At 36.1% G+C, this 21,150-nt stretch overlaps 1 protein-coding gene across 3 annotated transcripts; it reads right to left on the reverse strand.

Annotated features, from left to right (window-relative positions):
* Window positions 1-1,018: 1,018 nt before the first annotated feature.
* On the reverse strand, window positions 1,019-20,824 carry IQUB (IQ motif and ubiquitin domain containing). 3 transcript variants are annotated; one of them, XM_079303959.1, is made up of 12 exons: window positions 20,763-20,824; window positions 19,932-20,179; window positions 18,981-19,091; window positions 18,698-18,873; window positions 18,297-18,452; window positions 16,210-16,420; window positions 12,309-12,484; window positions 7,832-8,002; window positions 6,250-6,426; window positions 4,526-4,774; window positions 3,917-4,102; window positions 1,019-1,673 (listed from the first exon to the last, which is right to left on the reverse strand). In XM_079303959.1, exons 2-12 carry the CDS (start codon window positions 20,143-20,145, stop codon window positions 1,512-1,514), a joined length of 1,989 nt encoding a protein of 662 aa, XP_079160085.1. In that variant the 5' UTR covers window positions 20,146-20,179; window positions 20,763-20,824; the 3' UTR covers window positions 1,019-1,511. The 3 variants fall into 3 exon arrangements, with proteins under 3 accessions (XP_079160085.1, XP_079160084.1, XP_079160083.1); XM_079303958.1 differs by lacking the exon at window positions 20,763-20,824 and adding an exon at window positions 20,249-20,600 and having other exon boundaries at window positions 19,932-20,175; XM_079303957.1 differs by lacking the exon at window positions 20,763-20,824 and adding an exon at window positions 20,249-20,600 and having other exon boundaries at window positions 18,698-18,888; window positions 19,932-20,175.
* Between the last annotated feature and the right edge of the window lie 326 nt (window positions 20,825-21,150).

A 21,150-nucleotide genomic window follows, 5' to 3' on the forward strand; every position in this document is an offset into this window, starting at 1 on the left:
CCATGGAGATGTGGAACTTAGAGACACAGTCTAATGAACTTAGCAGTGTCAGGTTAATGGTTGGACTCAATCTTAAAGGTCCACACAACCTAAATGATTCTAGGATTCCAGAAACTTCCAACACTGTATTGCATTGAAATCAATGGACTACTGGCCTTTCACATTTGTTTGAACTATTTCCTTACTTTTTATTTAAACCATCCTTCTGGAGTTTTACCTTTTTTAATTACTACCTTTAATTAAGAGGTAATTTAAAAATTACCTTTTTAAAAATATGTTTAAGAAGGAAGGAAACAAATTTATAAAGAGGTGGATTCTTATCTATGTATCTATTGCCATTCAACCCATAACTGACTCCAAAACTCCTTTTATCACTCTGAAGGAAATTCAGACTCGGCAGCCATTCCTATCTTAAGGCTCAGATGCCAGAAAGCAGGTAAGTCAGCTGCAATGCTCATGTGCTGCAATCCTACAATTAGTTCAGAAGTAAACTAAAATCCAGAATTTAATGAAACTAAAATTCTGAATTTAATGTAGAATCAGTGAAAGGTTGCATTATTGTTAAAATGCACGGGTCAGGCAGGTACTGGTTCTACAGTTCATGCTCTGTTGAGGAACTCAATTCCGTTTCCAGCTGTTTGCTGCCAAATATATGCTAATTTCTCTTTGTAAATGCTTCTGCTTTTTCCTAGGTAGTTTCATCTGTTAGAACAAATCTGTTAGTTTCATCTGGGTCAAAACCACATCTATTATAGAGGCTTCAAGAAGAACCTTGCAACTTTCTGTTGGATTTTTGAATTTATACCACATCGTGTTTTTCTCTGTAACTATGATCAAACATAAACTTTTTTAATTATAGGGAGAATTTACTTCTTTTCATAATACAAACGCCTCAAAAATAAACATATTTCAAACAGTCTGAAATGTGTATTCCAAATTATGGTATTTAAGTTAAATACTCAAATTATAATAATTAAAATAATTTCAACATCTTGGATACAGTAATTACATGCTGGTAGTTCTACTATGACCATCTAGATGAGCTTCAAAATGTAAAGTTGTTCTTTTGCACAAATGTTTGCACATAAAAGCAGCTATATCTGGAAAGCTATATCTATTCTGTTGTTCTGGAAGAATCCAGGGTTTGAGAGAGTTTCTGCCTTATGTGCTTAATACAAGAAAAAGAAATTTAATACAGTGCTATAATATTAATTTTCTAATTAAAGGGTGACAAGGAATTAGCAGAATTTGTCCAACAGGAATATTACACTATAAACAGAATGTTCCAAGCAATTCAGAGATACACAGAAAAATAATCATTGCTGTAAAAACTGAGAATTTACAAAGCTCTTTAACAACATTTTATTTTTTTTAATGAGGTTACAAAATTTGAAATGCAGTTAAATTAATTGAGACAAAAATATTTTATCCTTAGAACTTTATTTTGATATGTGTAATACAATTAGGGTATTGATGAAAAAGTATATTTCTTTAAAACCTAGGAATTTAGTTCACTTCTTTAACTTTGAAGAACTATGTTTTTTGTAGGAATTTTCATTAGCCTGAGTGTTACTTGTATGCAAAAATGATGACATCACAGGAATCTGGGCAAAGTAGTTTTTTGCCCGGATATGCTTTTGTTCCATTTTGTGAATAAATGGAGCTTCATAAGTCTGCAAGGAAAAAGAAATTCAAATCCTAGAAATACAACTAAAATATCTAAAAATATGTGTTGCTTCATATTTTAGACATTATAAACATTTGGACATATTTTAGACATTATAAATGATGAACCTTTAATAAACTAAGGTAGATCATTTATTTGTATATATATTTAATGAATTATTTTGTAGTTCTATAGTACTATCTTATAGCCCAGTGGTGAAAATTTCTCCTTGTGAAATATTAGTCATGTTTTAAAACAGAGTAACTTTTTCTATCCATTCATGATAAAACGTATTTATTTCTTTATTTCAGGTGAGAACATTTGTACTTACATCTGAAATTTAAATAAGTCAATGCTTAGATAGCAACATGTGCAAGGTGAAGACTCTAGGGGCATTCCTTGGTAAGAATCAGAGTCGTTATTTTCAACTAATCATGGCAGCAAATATTTTGCAGCATTTCAATCATGCAATGGTGACATTTTCCCAAATTCCTACTTATTAGTAGTAGTTTAGATGATAGAATAAATAACCAGAATATTGAATTGAAAAAACCTTTTGCTATTGCTGTAGTTATCACTGGCAATAATGGGTATTAAATAAAAGCACTATGAATAATCACTATTAAATAAATGGCTTAAGAAGCCTTTTCTATTTCAGTGAATGAAAAACAATGATTCAACTCACAACATTTCATCTCTGCCTCATTTTCCTTATTTCACACTCTTTTCATTTTTGGGGGTTTTTTTAAGAAAAAGAAGGTTGAGTCCTCACTATAACTGATTCACTTCTACATTTGTTGCAAGAGCTAAAGAAAATATGCCATGGTTTTTATGTAGGGTAGTGCAGGTTACCTACCTTACCTTCTGACCTAACTCCCCAATCCACTGAAGCCCTGGACCTAATCAAGTTAATGGCAATTTTTGACTATAACATCCAGATTCATGGCATCAAACCAGAGAAGTGCTCAATCAGGATCTCTGCCTGCTGTAATTCTGGTAATTTATGAAAATTTATGAAATTTATGGATGCTGAGGAGCATCTCTGGATTCAGATTGTCTGAATAGCCTTCTTGACTCACAGTGAGACAGAGGAGTCAATGAGGGGATTTCCAGCTTGAAACCCATTTTACCTTCTAAAGATAAAGATCACATAAACCTGTCTCCTTGAAGACACAAGCTGGGCACTCACACACAAAATATAATGGATGTCAAAATTCCTCTTGCCTTTAGATTTCCCTGATGTATTTCATCCATAAAGCAAAATTTTAAAGAGAGCAATTAATTTTCCCTGTTTAGTTTGCTCTTAAGACTTCCAAAAAGAAGAGCAATACATAACAGCTGAAGCTGCATTTCTGATGCATCTATATTGTGTTAAAAATTGAATTAAGAACACCCTGAACAAAAGAACACTAGGCAACAATCACTGCAGATCACTACTTACTGAAAGGCTCACTGAGAAACTTAATAAGCCATTATTAATTGGAGGACAAACACAGCTCACAGGATTCTCCTGAGCCTTACAAAATTAAATACTCTTAATATATGATGTTCAGTGGAGAGATATGTCATAGACTAGCACATTTAGATATGGAATTTGAGAGGATTGGTGGAAAAAACAGTTTTGATGATGAGTTTAACACAGTCCTAAGTGCTTATAATTCAGAAAAGAAATTATGCTTTTATTGCTTAAATGCAAATGGTAAGGTTACATTGTAAGGAATATGTAGCTGATATCTATGTAAGAAAGAAGTGACAAATTTTATGACAAATGGATAAATTACAGACAAGGAATTATTCTTCTATTTGATGACAAATTTAGAAGACCAGAAACTAATGAGGCCAGAGCATGTGCAAGAGCACAGGCACAAACTGTCACAGTATTTATGCTTAGTCTTTAGTATGCTTTTCATCGAGGCTAGCTCTTGTCTGATCTGACCTGAAGGAAGAGCACACACATGGCAATGCTCTCAGCAGGCAGCACGGATGAGGCCACTCAGCTTCTTGCATTTCAGGAGGGAGAATCAGGGCAAGACAGAGTTCAGGGACATGAAATGGGCTGTACAGGCCAGATGCTTTCTGGATTAGTGTCCATTTTGTTCAATAGTACAGATGCCATAATTTAAATACTCACAATGAGCCAATTTAAACACGGACAAGTGTAATGACTAAATTTGGCCTCACATAATTAGCCACAGGATTCTATTAAAACTAACATAAATAATGTAAAAAATAAAGTTCATTGAAATTTACCTTCTGAAGGTTACACAGCTTAAGATGTGCATCTGCCTCTTCTTTAGTGAGGAGAATAGTGTTCCATGGAGACCACTCATGCTGCTTATCCCACCTAACCATAACCAAATCATACAGGTCACTGGAGGCACTGAGAGCTGATTGACAGTTCCATATGTTCTCAATCAGGTACTGCATATCTGGAAGCTGAAATGAAAAACAGAGTTTAAAATGAAGAAGCACATTTCATTCTACAAGTCTTGCACCCATTTGAAAAATCTAAATAAATCTTTGGGCAAAAACAATTTCTATGCACATGCCATATGATCACTTGGTTAAAGAGCATGTTGACATACATGTATACTTTTTGCATAGTTGTTGCAACATCTGATTCTTTGACCTGTCAGATAGACTTCTTTTAGTGTATGGCTTGCAAACCACCTTTAGAAGTACACCTCTGCTTCAAGAGCATAAGGGCTGTTTCTTTATGGTGTGTAACATATCACATATCACAGGAAGAAGCTGTAGCTTTTACTATATTTCTCAACCTATCAACAACATACACAAAACAAAGGACATACAGTCAAAGCCACTGCTTACTACGAGTAGCAATTCTCTTTCCAACAGTACCTGAACCAAGAAAACAATTTTACTATCATCCTGATAATCAACTTCAGACTTTCTGAGATCTTCCAGTATAAGCCTGTACTTCAGATACGCTTCTCGCTGCCGAGCCTCGTTTTCCAGCCGGGAACACGAGTGACACCTGCCAATGGTGCGGGAATTTGCAGCAACGGGAAACTCAGTAGATGGTAAGTAATTTTCACAGCTGTGACAGAAGTAAACTTTTTTATAAAGTGTTAAGGGATCTTGTGGAACCTAAAGAAAAAAAAAAAAAGTTAGTTTACTATAGGGTATCTTTGTATTACTTGTATGTTACTCTGACACTGTCAGGATGTGCTTTGCATTTCTCCGTGCAAGTATTTTAATATGTTAAAGCTTTATGTATTTATTTTAAAATATCCAATAAAGTGTTGTGATTTTTCTTTGATAGGATACCAAGAGTCACTGTATTTTCTTAGTGCATTTGCTAAAATCAATATAAATCAGTAATTTCACTTTTAAGTTATATGAAGATCCTAAACATGATGTTCCTGGTGCTTTTATGTATGCAGATTGTCAGTCATTCTGGAAAGATGACAACACAGAGAAAAGAGAAACTAAATTCTCCACATTTGTGTGAGGTTTTTGACTTCAATCCATTCAAAGGCTTTAATTCAATCCCTGCACTCTGATTTCTCTCTGAAGAGTTCAGAGAGACCCCTGACTCACTGGCTCCAACACATTTGATTATTCATGTAGAATCTGCCCTTTATCATGAATACAAAACCTTGAGATTATGGGCATATTAATATTTTGGCATTAGAATACAAAATCATCAGACCCACATGCCCAGAAACAACACAGGGGAAGAAAATAGACTAAACTTGATAGTGACCTCCTCATCCCCATATTCCTTCATGGATTCTGGAAAGAATGTGATGTCATCTGTGCAGAGGGACCAAGTCTGTAACCTGATAGTTTGAGTAGTCTGATAATCTTCAGTCTCTGCTATGGTACATCTTCTAATAAATCTAGTGCAAAACTAACTGCTAGCTGGTTCTAAATCTAACATCTGCATCTAAATCTCACAGATTTTCTATTTCTGAGATAACTCTGACCTCTGTTCAAGGAATACTCTTCTGATAGATCCAAAACAGACATTGCTACTTAGAGCAGCAACATATGATAGTGAATCATATTTTTATTTGTAATCTGTAGTGAGAAAAGAAAAACACTCACACAAAACTAACTACATCTTCTTGCACACAGTAGCAACTGATTCTACAACAGAAGGCCAGAACAGTTTTTGCTTAGGTGCAAGCTCACTAGATATGAGCAGTGTTCTTCCTTTCTGGATGCATGGCATGCTGCCTCTTGTCCAGTACAAAAAATAACAATTCCTCTCTCAGTACATTGTTACCACTTTGCTATTACATTTTACTGATACCATCCCATAAGATCCACCATTTATAACTTTTAGATTTTTATTTCAGACAAAAGAGTTCCTGGGCTCTCTAAGTGCTGTCAGCCACTTGTCAGGTACTTATAACCATGTCTATGCCCCATGCTTCCTAATAGGACTATATAAATTTATTTGTGGGAAGCCTATTTTCTTGCTACATTTTACTCTCTGAGGAACACCTCCACCAATCCTACAGCAAAACATAAAATAAAAAAGCTTTCAATGTTTTCTATCCCCCTTCTCTTTAACTCAATGGCCACTATGTCAGGCTGCAAAATAAGAACAATACCTTAAGTAACCCAGCAACTTCAGGGTTAAACTCTGGAATTTTGATATACTGAAGAAATAATGTACAAATTCTTTTCCTCAGTCCTTCCAAGTTGCATTCTTTCACGTCTCTTGACAAAAGATCAATTTCCCTGTCAATTAATGCTACTATTTCCTGTGTTAATTTACAGTCATGTTCCTAAAAAGAAAGGGAAAAAAAAGAGAAAAAGGAAATAAACTGCACAACAATAAACAAGGAAACAAAATCATTCAATGAGACATGAAAGCAAACAATGGATTCTACACCCATTACTATTCATACCTCTGTATGTTCATATAAGAACATGTTCACAGAAGAACTCATTAGTATCTCAGGGAAAAATCTCCAATGTAACAACTGTAGAACTACAAAAGTCCTACATGAGAATGCTTACAAATTCTGTTTTGAAGAGCCTGTATATGTATACCAAAACTGTGAGGAACTGTAAGCCTGGAAGCACTAAAAGATGCTTTGCAGAGTTACTCAACAAGCAAAATTTTAAGTTTTCAAAAGCCCAAAGAAGTACTTCCCTAAGGAGCTTCCTTTGGCTATGAGATTGGAGGTGTAACATGGATGGGTTTAAAAAAAAATGCTACAAGAAAGCCCAAAAAACCCAACACACAAAAAGCATGGGAGACTGACTATGCCTGGAAATTAGTCACTTCAGTATTTCAAATGCCTGGCAGGAGATACTCCAGAGAGAGAGAGACATAAGAGGTGAAGGAGTTCAATGATTTCTCAAGTAAAGGCGAGTGCTAATTTATAGAAACTCACTTGTTCACTGCAGCAATATTGACTCATATTAAGATGGGCAAGAGTTCATAAGCCAGAAGTGCTCTCAATGCCATAGTGACTTTAAATCAAATACTGGCACTACTAAAACAAATAGCAAAATGCTTGTTTGTTTTAATAAAACCAGGAAGCAGCATCCTATTCTAGGCTGATGTCAAGAGTACCATCCTGAAAAGACCTTGAAACTCATTCTTTTTGTACATGAATAAATAAATAAAACCAATACAAAAGACTAAAAAAAATGCTACCAGCTTCTAATTAATTGGGAACACTAGCAGCAACAGTGAGGATGGGGAATGAGGGGCAAAGAGAAGAAAAATAATCAATATTTGCTAGCCATAAAACTGGTAACCCAAACCAATAGATAGATAAGGTTCTAAACAGATATTTCAAAGAACTGAGGAAAAAAAATCCTGCAATCACCATATACATTCCTGCCACTGTTCGTCTAAGATTGATACTAAGTAGTAAACTAAATATTGTACTCAAATTGTATGGTGCATTAGTATAAAAAGAAGTCTAAAACCTTAAAATTCTAACACAACCTGAAGACAAATATGCACCTGATAAAGTGAAATTTGAATTTTGAGTGTATCTGGAATGTAAATTACACTCACATACCAAGTAGTACATAATGTTCTCTAGCTGCCAACTCACCATCATGGCACCTGTCCGCCAGCAGCAGCACTGCTTATGTGTCAACATAATTAACTGACAGCATCTTTGGGAAGTACAGCTTCAAGCTAAACATAAATAGAAAACTAAACCTTACCTGCACTGTACATTTGACTGTTAACAGCACAGATATTCTCTCATCTTTTGGGATGCCCTCTTTGGTAAGGCTGCGGTAGATTTCAAGTAGTTCTTTGCCACGGAGCGTGCTCTTTGTATCCATTTCAGTGATTTTTCCATCAAATGCTTTCCACCTCCTAGGTTGTGCACACTTCAGAAACAATGCGTAGAACTCTGAGATACTCAAATCTGACTACCAACTGAACAATTGCATTATGTTACATCAAGTTTCATCAGAGCAAATAGGGACTTGACCTTAATGCCTGGCTAATGCAAAAGGCTAATTCTACTGTCGATATTGATACAGCCCCTCTTCCACCAAAGCAAACATTTTATTGCACACTTTATTTAAAGCTGCAGGTCATGACAATTTTGACTTATGGGATATTAAAAGCAAATAATATTCTCCTACAGGGATATGCTCTACTTCTTTAAAGTCAATTTACTGACAGTAGTGTTAAAATACATTTGCTCTGTATTTCTCTTTGCAGTCATAAATCCCGTCAAACTATCAGTAAAAATCAATAGGTCTGTTGACTGTGTAAAGATTGCAAATTTAGGACCTTAAAGTCTACTGCAGTAAAAAATATATCCAGGAAACTGCTCTATTTATAGTAGTTGCAGAAGGAATACACTTTGTTAGAGCTAGGTATGTGTTTACAGTTTATCAGATAATTCACCAAGCTTCTTGTTTGCTAACTCAACCACATGCCATATGCCTTATGCTTCAATTAGCTCTTTGCACAACTTTAACTTTTATAGACAGTAAGGAAATACATGATGTCATCTGCCCCATAAGGTCTGAAAAGTATGACCATTTTCTTCTTTCCAGAAGACTGGTTTTGGTTGCAAATCACACTATTACATAAGGAGACAGGTATCCAATTCCAAGAGAACAAGAGTTTTCAAAAGCCTCTCCCTATAATTACTTAACTCCATTTCCTTTTCTTAATGGGGAGAGGTATCTGAAACCTCTTTCTGTGTTTTAATTCTCTTTCACTATATTTGGAACTTAGGGATTCACTAACACTCACAAGCTTCACCTTGCAGTCTCAGTATGACCTAACAACAACAACAACACTTCATATAGCATTCACATGCCTAGTAGTTTTCTGGACAAGACTCCAGCATTGACACAATCATTATTTTGATGAAATAGACTCAAATTGGTGATAAGGAATAAAAATACCAAGAATATTAGACAGCTAGAAGAGATATGATTAGTTGTCACCACAAACAAAACTGACTTTTTCTAACTTTTAAACAAATAAAGTTAGGTAAGGAAAAGAAAGACAAAATAATTTTCAAAAGGATTTAACATCAAATTATCAACATTTAATTATATTGTAAGTGAGGGTAGAACTCTAATTAAAGGAAATATTGTTAACCAGAGGTCACATTTCAGAGCCAAAACTAAGAAATGCAGTAACAAAACCAGACATTAGCTTAAAAAAACCCCCAAACAACCGACTCTTAATTACTTGGTGAAATCTTTGAATTTCTGCAAAACTAGAGCAAGGCAATTTTTTCTCTGTCATAAATAGGGAGCATTGTACTGTATCTTCATTTTGTTTCACTATTTCTGTACAGGACAAGAAATTGTTTAATAAACCCCAAAACGAAAAAAAACCCCAACACATACTTTGCAAACAATAAAATTCAGACCAACTTAGAAGGTCTATCATGCTGTCAAACCTTGGTAGGTTAGACTGGGACAAACCACTGTTTTCCATGTAGTAGTTAATTCAGTACCTACATTTGATTCTCTTCAAGGAAATCACTTACAGTGACAGAGAAAGGTCATTTGCTTATGCTAGAAAGATTCAATGGCCAGAGCAGATCCTAGGAAATAGCAAAAATTATGTTCTTCTGATAACTGGCAAACCCAGTATGTGCAAGCAGTCTTGGCATCCCATTTTGCAAATGATCCTTAATACAGGCCAATTGTGTTATTATAATTAATTATTTAAAATTATATCTGTAACTTCTGTATATTTTTCTTACTACCTTATCATAGCTGGATATTACATAAAAACATTTTAAAATTAAAAAAAAATGCAGTATTTTACAGAAAAAAAGAAAGCATCTCAAGTTCTCCGATTTCAGGACTATTTTTCTGTACTCCAGGCTGACATGAGAAAAACTAAAACTTTGAGACCTTCTGTCAGTTTTCTCTTTTCTTTTGGTCTGCTGGTAGTGCTGTGGAATTTACAATAATCCTGTTATCTGTATTAGCTCAGAAAGCAAGGCTACTACAACTATACTCTGCTGCCAATGCATGAAAGCAGAAAAAGTGCCTGAGGAGAGAAACACACCACCACAGACAGAGAGAAAAAGGTTAAAGTATGATAAAAAAAATCCATAGGATGCATGCAGAAATAGTACAAAGCATGAAAGGTATGACCTGAGTGACAGTTAATAATTACACAAATTTTTTAAGTAAATATGATTGCTGTATAAAAGCTTAATCAAATACTTCCTCTCCAAAGTATAAATGCTGAAGAGTAAGCTCAGCATAAAGAACCCCCTAGAACACAGTGCACACACAACCAGCAGCAACCTTCATAAGAACACACATGCCTGTGGAGGTACATGCTTAAAGCAGCAAAGAAGGGAACAAAGGTTTCCATGGAGAAGCAAGTTTCATACCACATTGGCTATTGCAGCTTGCAGTCTTCAGCTGTGAAAGATGTTATTCCAGCTTTAACTGGCAAGTGTCCAGATCAACATTATCAGCTCAAAGTTCAAGGAAAAAAAACTAAATAATCCCTAATCAAGCACTCAGAAATAAATTTTATACTGTAATTTAGAGTGCTTAAATTGCACGGTTAGTCATAGCAAACCATCCATCTAATTTTGAGATTTGCAAAATTATATTTATTTCATCTTTTTAAAAATGCAGAAATTGTTACTTTTTCTTCCTCTGTGTTAGAGCTATCTATGTCAACAGTTTAGAACAACACTCAAAATCCTACAGCTGACATGATAAAAAAAAAACATTAAAAGTTCCACTAGTTCAGAAGCTCAACAGATTTTAAAACTAAAAAGATTACAGTCTCTTTGATAAAAAACATAATTTATACATATAAATAGGCTTAAATAAATTCTTAGTAACTGCTTCAGGAGTCTGTTCACTGTTTGGAAAGAAAAAATATCTGTTGTCTGTGATGTGTCCCCTGATTCTCCAAACATCAACTGTCACTGAGAGTTCTTGTGCTGGAGAACATTTTGTTTCTGATTCTAGATGTAAGAAAATTGTACAGCTTGTCAGAATATGTGCTGGAAGTAATCTGTACAGGGTAGGACACTGAAAATCTGTCCTTATGGGAAAAGTAATGACAGATTCAGTTAAAAGAGAAATGTATTTGCTTTGACTTTTCCAAGTTTCTTCTTCTTAGAAGGTAACAGAATAGATTGTAAGAAGTAGAAGCAAACAGCAAACATAGAAATGTTTCAAGGCTCTGAAAATATTCCTAATTATTTGGTTTTCTGAGGATTTTTCATTGAATTTCATTGAATTTCTGTCTTATTGAAGCAATAAGACAGAAAACAATCACACAACAGTAATAAATGTGGTAACAGTTCCACCAGCATTTCAGACAAGAAATTTGTTCATGATTAGAAATGCAAGAGATTTTATCAAATCTTATTTAGAGTACAGTTCCCCTGCATCAGCAATGAAAAGAATGAAAAAAAGTCTATTTTGGACAAAACTGCCACTTTTACTTTTGATCACTAAATAGTCAAAATTTTAGAATAAAAATAACAAATTTAGATAGCTAAAAACCATTTCTGTTGCAGCATTTCTTTTCATAATCATGTAATATACTTTGAAAACAGCCAGAAAAATAAATCATTACTTTTTTCCAATCACTGGATGTTTACCTAAAAGAACAATTATTTTGTATCTTACATTAAGATACCATTGAATTTAATGCCATTTTTAATTATCTTTGTGAATGCAGGAATTCTCATATTTTTTAATCAAGACTGAAGAACACTTTAAAGTTCTAATGGAACTAAATTTAGTGATTTAATAACTGAGTTCAACATCAGATTCAAATTCTTCTTTATACAGGAAAACAGAATAACTGCTTTCTTTAAAGACAGACATATGAGGACCAGAGGCCTATGCTCATCTGGGGAATTAATGACAAATTTACTTCCTGAAGGATAATATATTTATATTATTATAATTAACTATGTTATTTATATTTTTTATAGTTAACAGCCTTAATTATGCACTGTTCAACCTCCAATTGGTCTGACAGCTATGAAACTCTCAGCTTGGCATAAGAAATCTACTGAATTGTATTGATATGACCAACCACAAAATTTGGATATTTACAACATTAGCATTCACTAGTAAAAAACTACAAAAGGTACTTTTTGTTCTTTGCAGGTGTATTTTCTGTTCCTACACTTTGGTATTCTTCCTGATCAGCCTGATTACTGACCTTACGCAGGAGGTGCAGGATTGATTTTTGTTGATTCTCCAAATTGGCATGGAGTTTGTGCATCCCAATGCAAGCAATGAGCTGTGTCTCTTCCTCCAGAAGTGCACAAAGTGCTGCCTTTCTCTCAGCTCCAGTGAGAGTTCTGTTAATTCGCTCAGTCTCCTCCTGCATCCATACTGCAGATACAAATATTTGGGGTATTTTTTACAAGATACTTTCTGCTTTCATGTCTAAGAAACAACATAATTGACTTTTCTTTCAATATTCACTAAAAGCCAGTTTCCATTTTAGGGAACTGATGGGTATGGCTATTTTCAATACATGCAAGATGGCCTAGAAATGAATGTAAATTATACAGATGTTCTGTGAGAGTATGTGTGTGTATATCAGTTCCAGACTGCCAATTTGTACTCCAAACTCAAGGAGGAGTAGGAGAAAAAGAAGCTCTGTGTGAAAAAATATAATTTAGCGCCTGTGGAAATATATGATGAAATGGCTGCATCTTACAGTGGCACCACTAGTATTCAGTGCTGAGAATATTACTGCTTCTCCCTGCATAAATGTGTAAAATCTAAAGAAGCTTGAAGTCCTCCAAAACCGAGATAAAACTTGACTGACAGTCACATTTAGCACTCCAGGTCTTAGAGTGGATATTGTAGTGGTATCACCTTTTGCCATCCAAGGCAGATGAATATACATTAATAACTCAACAGTCACTGCTTTACACTCCCTTCCCTCTTCGACAACATAACCCTCCAAGTGGGTGAAAGTGGCCACAGAAGAAGCCACAGGATGGTCATGACAGCAGCACATGGATCAGTACATGCTGTATAAGAATCTGAGCCCCTGACACTTATGCTGCCCATATACAGATTACATGGCTTTAGAGAAATCTGCTTGTAAAATCAAACTGTGTTTACTGCCTTTGCATATCCTGTAACAATTCCTGGCTTCTTTGAAGAGTCTGATCCACTTCAAATACCTCTGGAGTTTTGTAGGGAATTTTATAAGATTCAAAACTTCAACATCCCCAAATAATACCTCAAAGTATTGTTATCATCCCAGAACAGTTATGCAAAAGCAAAACCAAGCATAGAAGAAAACCATCCAATATGTGATACACAGAAAAAGCCTATAACATCCTGGATCAGGTAAGATTAGAGGCAGGAGGAGAGAAAGGAGAAAGGCTTGTTTTCTGCCTGTGGCTTCTTATCTGCAATACCTTATGTTTTCCATTTTTAAGTATTTCAATTCATTTCATTAAGCTTCTCCAAGCTTTAATATGACAGCTGTCTGACTGAGAACCCAAATATATATTTTAAATAAAGACAATTCAGCAAAAAACAGCATTTTATAGAATTAATTTACATGAAGCTTTATTATGCCTGAAGGGGGCAGCAATTTCTAAGGTGGAGCTAATAAATACTGTAAGCAATTTTATACTTTCAGAAATGAAGAAGCTATCACTCACCATGGATACTTATCTCTTGATTCCCCATTTAAATGCAACCAAGTTAGAACACTCCTCTTAGATTATCTGTTCTATAGGCAGAGATTTTACTCATTACATTTTTATTTCAGTGTTTATAAAGTAAAATAGTTCATACTGTTCAAATAAATAATAAATGCCTAGGCAGGCATGCTGAATATATAGATAGATCTCATTTGCACTATTTGTCATTTGTCAACAGGCAAGTTTTGTACCACCAGGAATTGCATGTACAGGCTGACCCTGTAATAGTAACCCTGTTGTGATTGCAGCAATAACCTTCACAGATCCCTGGAGGACAATAGTCTCATTCTGTTACTGTCACAATGATTTAGCTTGTGTAAACTGTTGACACTATAAGAATGCAAAACTGTTTCAGATGTAGGTAGGAAAAACCCCCCAACTTCTTTAGAATCATTAAGTTCTATTAAAATGAAGAGCAAGACTGCAGATCTCAACGTAGAGAAGCAACTAGTCAACAACAGTTTACAATAACTAAACAGTGAGATTGATACCAGACCATTATTTTTTAACAAAATATTAAAAAAAAAGTTTCAAATACTGGAATTTGTTCTGTTCTGAAGTGCCACGTGTCTTTTTTAGGTTGCCTAGATATGAAATTCCTGAACATGCTTGGCTGAAAGTTTTATTACTTGTGAATCCAAAGTCATTAAATTAAGCAAGAGATACTTGCATAATCATAAATTTCAAATCTAAAAATATCATGAAGATCAGCACTCTTCCATAACTTTAAGTGAACTTGGTTGTTTTCACTGCAAGGAAGACTTTTCACACTTCAAAAAGAAAAAAATTTTTTAAAAAAGTGGATCATGCATCAGAAAGCACATTACTTTGGAAGCACCTTCTTGAAAAAAATACTGCAGAAAATCAGATGCCAAATAGTAAAACTTCTCATAAGTTGCAAGGAAAAAAGTGCTGTTTGAGTACCTTGGCTTTTGATTACTTAGTGAGATACACCTTTAAAAGGGCTTGACACTTGAGAAGTGAAAAGCAAACTTTCTAAAAAGAAAAAGAGGGGGGGTAGACAATCCCAAACAAACCACAAATTTCATGAAGATACCACTCCAACAGCTGCAAAGTTCAAGACAAGCAATAATTTTTACATTTGTCATGAACAGTGATATTTATAAATCATTTATTCATTCAGATAAAGCAATTTGTTCAATGCCACACAAAGTATGACAGCATTAAAGGATTAGTGCATAAATTGGGAACTCTTGAATCGTGATCCTAAGCTCCATGAATAACACATGCCACCAAATTTATGCTCAGTTTACCACTTTAGAAAGAGCAGAGCTGGTTCAAGGAAGGGTAGGTGGCTTTGCAATGAAGTAGGTAATGCATTAGGTCAGTTCTGCTTACAGGGACAACAATATCCAAACTATCAAAGAGCTAAATCATAAAGCACTGTAACCTAGATAACATAAGAGTTATTACAAGTCACAGTACAAACCTCTAGCTTTAAAAGAGACACTAAAAAACTAAAATATGTCTTGCTGTTTCATTATGCTGGTATAAGTAGACAGCTTTTGACTGTTTTGTTTTTTTTTTTTTTTCTGAAAGACATACTCTAAGATTTTTGTTCAGTTTACACCATTAGATTCTTGTAAGGTTTTATGCCAATTATCTACAGTATTCACATTATTTTTCTTGAAAAATTTGGAGGTGCTTGCCTGTATTAGACATCATCTACTTTCCAAGAACAGGAAATGTATGACTTTCAGAATGTCCTACAGAACTCCTAAGAGATTTTTAAAATTTTGACAACAGAGTTTTGTGAAACATGGAATTAACTAGAAAGGAGAAAAAGCATCAGTAGAGGACAACTAAGACAAAAACAATAACTTCTGTCATATGTTGTCAAATTCTGTGCAAAAATTATCCATTATAAAAAAGTCTATAGCAAATGATGAATTATGGATCTTAATACTAATTTCTTCACATAATTGTTTTCAGGATCTTAAATGTAGAGTGAAAGATAAAAGTAACTCTGATCTGGAAAAAACCCCTTTTTGTTTTTCTAGCTGACCTTAACTTTAGACATAAATAAATAATGTTAATAAAACTGCCAAATAGCACTATTCTACAAGCCAGTTATTTCTGGAAAAGGTATACTGGTTTTGGCTGTGATAGTGTTAATTTTTAGTCACAGTAGCTTGTAAGGTGCTGGATGTTGATAACAGGGATGTTTAGTTATTGCTGAACAGTACTTAGCATCAAGGCTTTCTTTCTGTTTCTAGCAATACATGAAAGTAAAATAATTATTTTCAAATGAAACAAATTCCACTGCAAAGCAGAAAAACATCATGGAAGTATCTAAGTACCCTAAGTTTGTTTTAAACAAGCTGTACTATTTTGTTGCTTTAAGAATTTCTCTTTAAGAAAACTTACATTGCAACTCATGGTACAGTAGCTCAAAGTCTTCTTTTGTTTTAGGGTTCAGTTTTTTCTCGTACTCCCTTATCAGCTTTTCCTCTTTCTCCCTCTTTTTCCGTAATTCTTCTTCTGCCTCCCATGCCAGCCTTAACCTCTTTAGTTCCTTCAGATTTTGTACTAAATTTACAGCATGCCAACGACGGAAATATTTCTGTAACACTATTACCTGTATGTGATACAATACCAAAGAATCATGAATTTAAAACAAAACAGCACAGCATTTTGTAGCATAGTATTTTTTTCTTAATTGTTCTTTTCTCCAGCTCCCTAACTACATTTTCCAAGATTTTTCTTGTACTGAAACTAATTTAAATGTTACGAAATCAGTCATGTACTATTAGTTTATGCACTAGTATGATTACTCAGTTAGGTAACTGCAGGAGTTTAACCAGTGAGTACAGTGGATAAATTAGGTTCAAAAAATCAAATTAAAATATAAACTACATTTAAATACCCATTTTTCTTTTTCAAATATCCCCTTAAAAATGTCATTTGCCATGTACTGTTTTTATTCTTTTCTTCATCTTAATACCAATTTACAGAATGGAAATGTAGACACATTTGCAAAATTTTAAAATTTTTAGTTACAAAAAATCAACACATAGACACAAAATCAACTGCACTGTATTTCTGAACAAATAATAAAAGTGAAATTACTAATGCTGTTATGACAGAAATGAAAAAAGAAAATTAGATCTTCCCAAGCTGTGGCTATTGAGGACTGGGGAAATGTCTACAATATGTTAAGGGAGCCTACTCTCTTACATACACACTCATCTTCTGCTGGCTGAGTTAGCACTTGAACTACCAACAGGTTAGTCAGATCAATACCTTCAGATACCTAGCACTGCTCAGCATCAAAAGCTAGCAAACACAAAATCATACTAATACACTGTCTCTGGTAATATCCTAATCTAAAACTTCTCTTGAATATGTCTTCAAACAGCATTTCAATATGGACCTATACTGCACTGTGCACATTCATTAACGTGAGCCAACACCAAGCTGATGTCTTCCTACTGTGCATTATAAATTCCTTATGGATTCACACAGATTTCAGTAAGTGTCACTAAAGCCCACAGTAAAACATATTTCCTCAGCAAAACTGAGGAATTACTCCCTACTTGGGTTCCACTTCTGCAAGATGCTTATTGCCATCAGCTAAAGCTGACCAATTTAAGAAGTTCTTACAAGAAAAATTCTACCCAAATTTCAAAGATCTTGCCAACCATACCAGTACAATTGCCAATACAATTATTCTTCTTAGGCACTTATGCAGTTGTATTCAGACTATTTTCAGCAATCAAATTAATAATAAAGCATTTACAAAGCCGTGCCTCACCTTCAGGGCGCACTTGAGTTAGATGTGCAGTCACAGAATACATGATTTCCAAAAAGCAGTGTGGAATGCCTACATGGCATCCTCTGCACAATGAATATGCAGATCTGTAATCTGAATTGCCTTCATGAGGCAACTCAGTACACCAGGAAACCCCACAGACCCACTGCCTGTGTTTGAACAGCCCATTTCTACCTTAAGTGTCAAAGCAGGGAGCTTGAACAGAATCCAAAATGGATCTGTTTGCCCAAGGTAACCTCCAAAGTCTGATAAAATAGACAAATAGACATCACAAAACTCTGAATGCAGATCTCCTAAATCCTAACCCAATACTCCATCTATTTCAGGCCATGTGTTAAGCATGTAGCTTAGGTTCTTCCAAAGCGATAATAAGAATGTTGGTGGAACAAGCTTGTTTTAATCCTTAATGCTCTACATGGAAACTTAACTGTCACTGTAAGACAGAAAATAAATTCAGAATTCTTAATATTTAAGTGATTGCAAGGTATCAAATGTCACCAAAACCACAGAGAACACACGCTTCCCCTGTATCTGAAAGATGACAAAAGATGAGCATGAGAAGACATTTTACATTTTTGCACTTTTAAATCCAGTCTTTGAACACTCTGAGCATTCATTAAATATTCAGATATCCTTCACAATACGTTATTTTACAAATTGTTTCAAACAGATAAGGACTTACAGCTTCAAGTCTACGTTTATGGTATTCCTCTGCTGTAAAATACTTTCCAGGAGTTATTAGTTTGTCAGTCATGTTTGATACATAAAGGCCAATTTTAGTCATCTGTGTCGACGTTGCATTTCTTGTTTGTTGTGGCTTATTTTTTTCCACAGTTGTCTGGGGAAGAAATGCATGTCAGATAAGAATAAAATACACAGAAATTTATTTTTTTCCTCATTACAGCAAGTGGCAAAATTAGTTATTTGCAATAAAAATCACAAGACTAATGATATTTATCCACTAAATATTTTCATTTTCACATTTATATCGGATTTAATACTTCTTTCCTACCAGAAATAGTGTCAGCATTCTATTCCATCTGGCAAAAACAACATTCTAAAAAGGCATTACAAAGCCTTTACCTGTGTTTCCTTACAAAATAACTGAATTCCTTTGTGAGGTCGTTTTGGGGGTTTTGTTTGTGATCCTGCATTATGAAATTCCACTCCTGTTGACACGTTCCTAAATCCACCCAGAAAAGGTTTATTATAGGTAGGTCTTTCAATTTTTACATCTACTTCTTGAAATGAATCTGAACCTGTTAAAATGGAAGCTCCAAGATATAAATATTGTTTCTTTCAGTAATACATCTAGATTATACCACAATTTTATGTGTATAAATAAACATGCAAAACTAGCATTTACCTTTTTGTACTCTGACAGTTATGACATCAGGCATGTGATAATTCTGTTGAATGACTTTCCCAGGACTTTCCTCAGTCTTCCTAAGTGTTTCATTATCCTCAATCCTGCTTACTAAAAGTAAAACCAAAATTCATTCCTAAGAAGCTTCTAAAAATAAACAACAAACTCCTTCAAGTTTACACCAGGATGCCTTTATTATAACACTACAATACAGCATAATCATAGTCTTTTTCCCACTGGAAACAGTCTATTTGAAAGCTGAAATTGTATTATCATACAATTTTAAAGGTGACATCTAATGTAATACTGTCATCACATAAAGACATTCCTAGCCAGCTACTCAGAATGAGAGCAGATGAATGCAACCCAGCCAAGAGGAAAGTAGTCAGCAAGTCCACACTAGGAGTTGTTATTCACTGTGCTCAGGTGCTGAACAGGATACACTCTGTTCTGCTCTGAAGAACTAAGAAAATGTGATCCTGCACTGGGAAGAGGAACTGACTGAAGACACCTAGAACACTGAAGAACAGGTGTAGGAAATGATGGAGCATTTGGGGGACTGCAGGAGAAAGACAAGGATAAAGAAGGGTGGCAGGTAAGTTACAGGGGAATCTAAGAAAGGTAAAATAGTAAGGTGATTTCTAGAATATTGGCTAAACTATTAATTTCAATGCACATACAAAATATGCATACCTACTCATACACATCTCTGGAAATAAGGATCATTCTATAAAATACCATCCAGAAATGACTACTATGGTTTGAGATGAAGAATACATTTCTTACCTTTGGAGTATGTTTCATATGAGAATTTAAAAAGTTACAGAAGGACCAAATCCCAGCAAGCATAACAGAATGAGGGTGCATGGAGGTGCAAGAAACTATAACCAAACTGAAGAAGTAAGTATCTCTTTAAACCATTGATGCTCAACATTTTAACAACTTCTTTACCTGTCTGTGTCCCTTTTGCTGTATTCTTTGGTAGTACTGAATTTTGTGAAGACTGCTGGTCCCAGCCCTCCTCTGACTGTGCAGTGTGTGCAGGTTGTGGAGGCAGAGGTTTCCCTGCTGGGTCCCCGGGTTCCCGTTGTGAGGATGCAGGTGACAGCTCTGCACCTGACCCTTCTGATGCAACAGCTTCGAAACCATCTGATGCACCTTCCATTTCCTAAAGCATCAGCTGCGTGCTTTCAACCTTTCTGCAAGAATAATCACAGGATCTGTTATAAACTGCATACTGGCACATTTCTACCAGAATTATGGGCGACTCAGTTTCCTGAAAAGCTTTTCCTGTATCTATTCCCAAAAGTCCTATTGAGAATAGCATGAGATCTTTGCTTCCACCGAAGAGAAAGTACTTTTAGCTGGTGTTTGCCAAACTTAATACTAGAAGGCAGGTAGCCGGCACAGCTTTTTTTACCTCTCCTTCTCTGCCTATAGAACAAGATGGCCCAAGGGGTCATTACCCACAGACAGCACACCTTTACGGTTTCCGAGTTGTTACCAAAACGACACGGGTTGGAAGAGTTCTAAACCCATATTCCTCAACATAAACCCACAACCAAGCCCGCAGGAGCCGGCACGCAGCTCCCGCGGGAATCCGGGGATGGCAAACAGCCCGGGCGGGCGCGGGCACGGTGCGGGTTGCGGCGGCCGCTCGGCGCACGGTGGGACCCCGCGGCCCCTGCTCCTGCTCCTGCTCCTGCTCCTGCTCCTGCTCCAGCCCCAGCCCCAGCCCCGGGCCCTGCCCCAGCCCCAGCCCCAGCCCCAGCCCCGCGGCACCTCCCGGCCCCTCCCGGCGGGCGCTGCTCGCCCCGCGGGCCGCGCGGTAGCCACGGCAACGGGCCGGGAGCAGGAGCGTGCGCGCTGGGAGCGGGGCCGGGCCGGGCCGGCTGGAAACGCACCGGGGAGCGCAGGGCCCGGAGGAGAGGGAGAGGGAGCGGAGAGAAAGGGCGAGCGGCTCCGCCGGGTCCCTCCAGCCCACGGAGCCGCGCTGGCGGCCTGGAGCGGCCCCAGGGTGGCACACCCGCCCTGCCGTGCCCAGGCTGGGACTCTGAGCACGGCCATGGGGAGCTCTTAGCGGCCCACAGCGGCTCTAATGCATGAAAACACCTTCTATCCTTGTGCTGTAGGTAGCAGCAGTTGTACTAACCCCCAGAACTGTTGGATG

The sequence above is a fragment of the Erithacus rubecula genome, assembly GCF_903797595.1.
Source record: "Erithacus rubecula genome assembly, chromosome: 4".
Classification (NCBI taxonomy): domain Eukaryota; kingdom Metazoa; phylum Chordata; class Aves; order Passeriformes; family Muscicapidae; genus Erithacus; species Erithacus rubecula.

Coding starts and splice junctions, on each gene's coding strand:
- IQUB (XM_079303957.1), bottom strand. CDS start 20,145: ATGGAAGGTGCATCAGATGGTTTCGAAGCTGTTGCATCAGAAGGGTCA. Junction 6,427..7,831: donor CAGTCAAATGTACAGTGCAG/GTAAGGTTTAGT, acceptor CTTTCTTTTTAG/GAACATGACTGTAAATTAAC. Junction 4,103..4,525: donor AAATTGTTTTCTTGGTTCAG/GTACTGTTGGAA, acceptor TTTTCATTTCAG/CTTCCAGATATGCAGTACCT.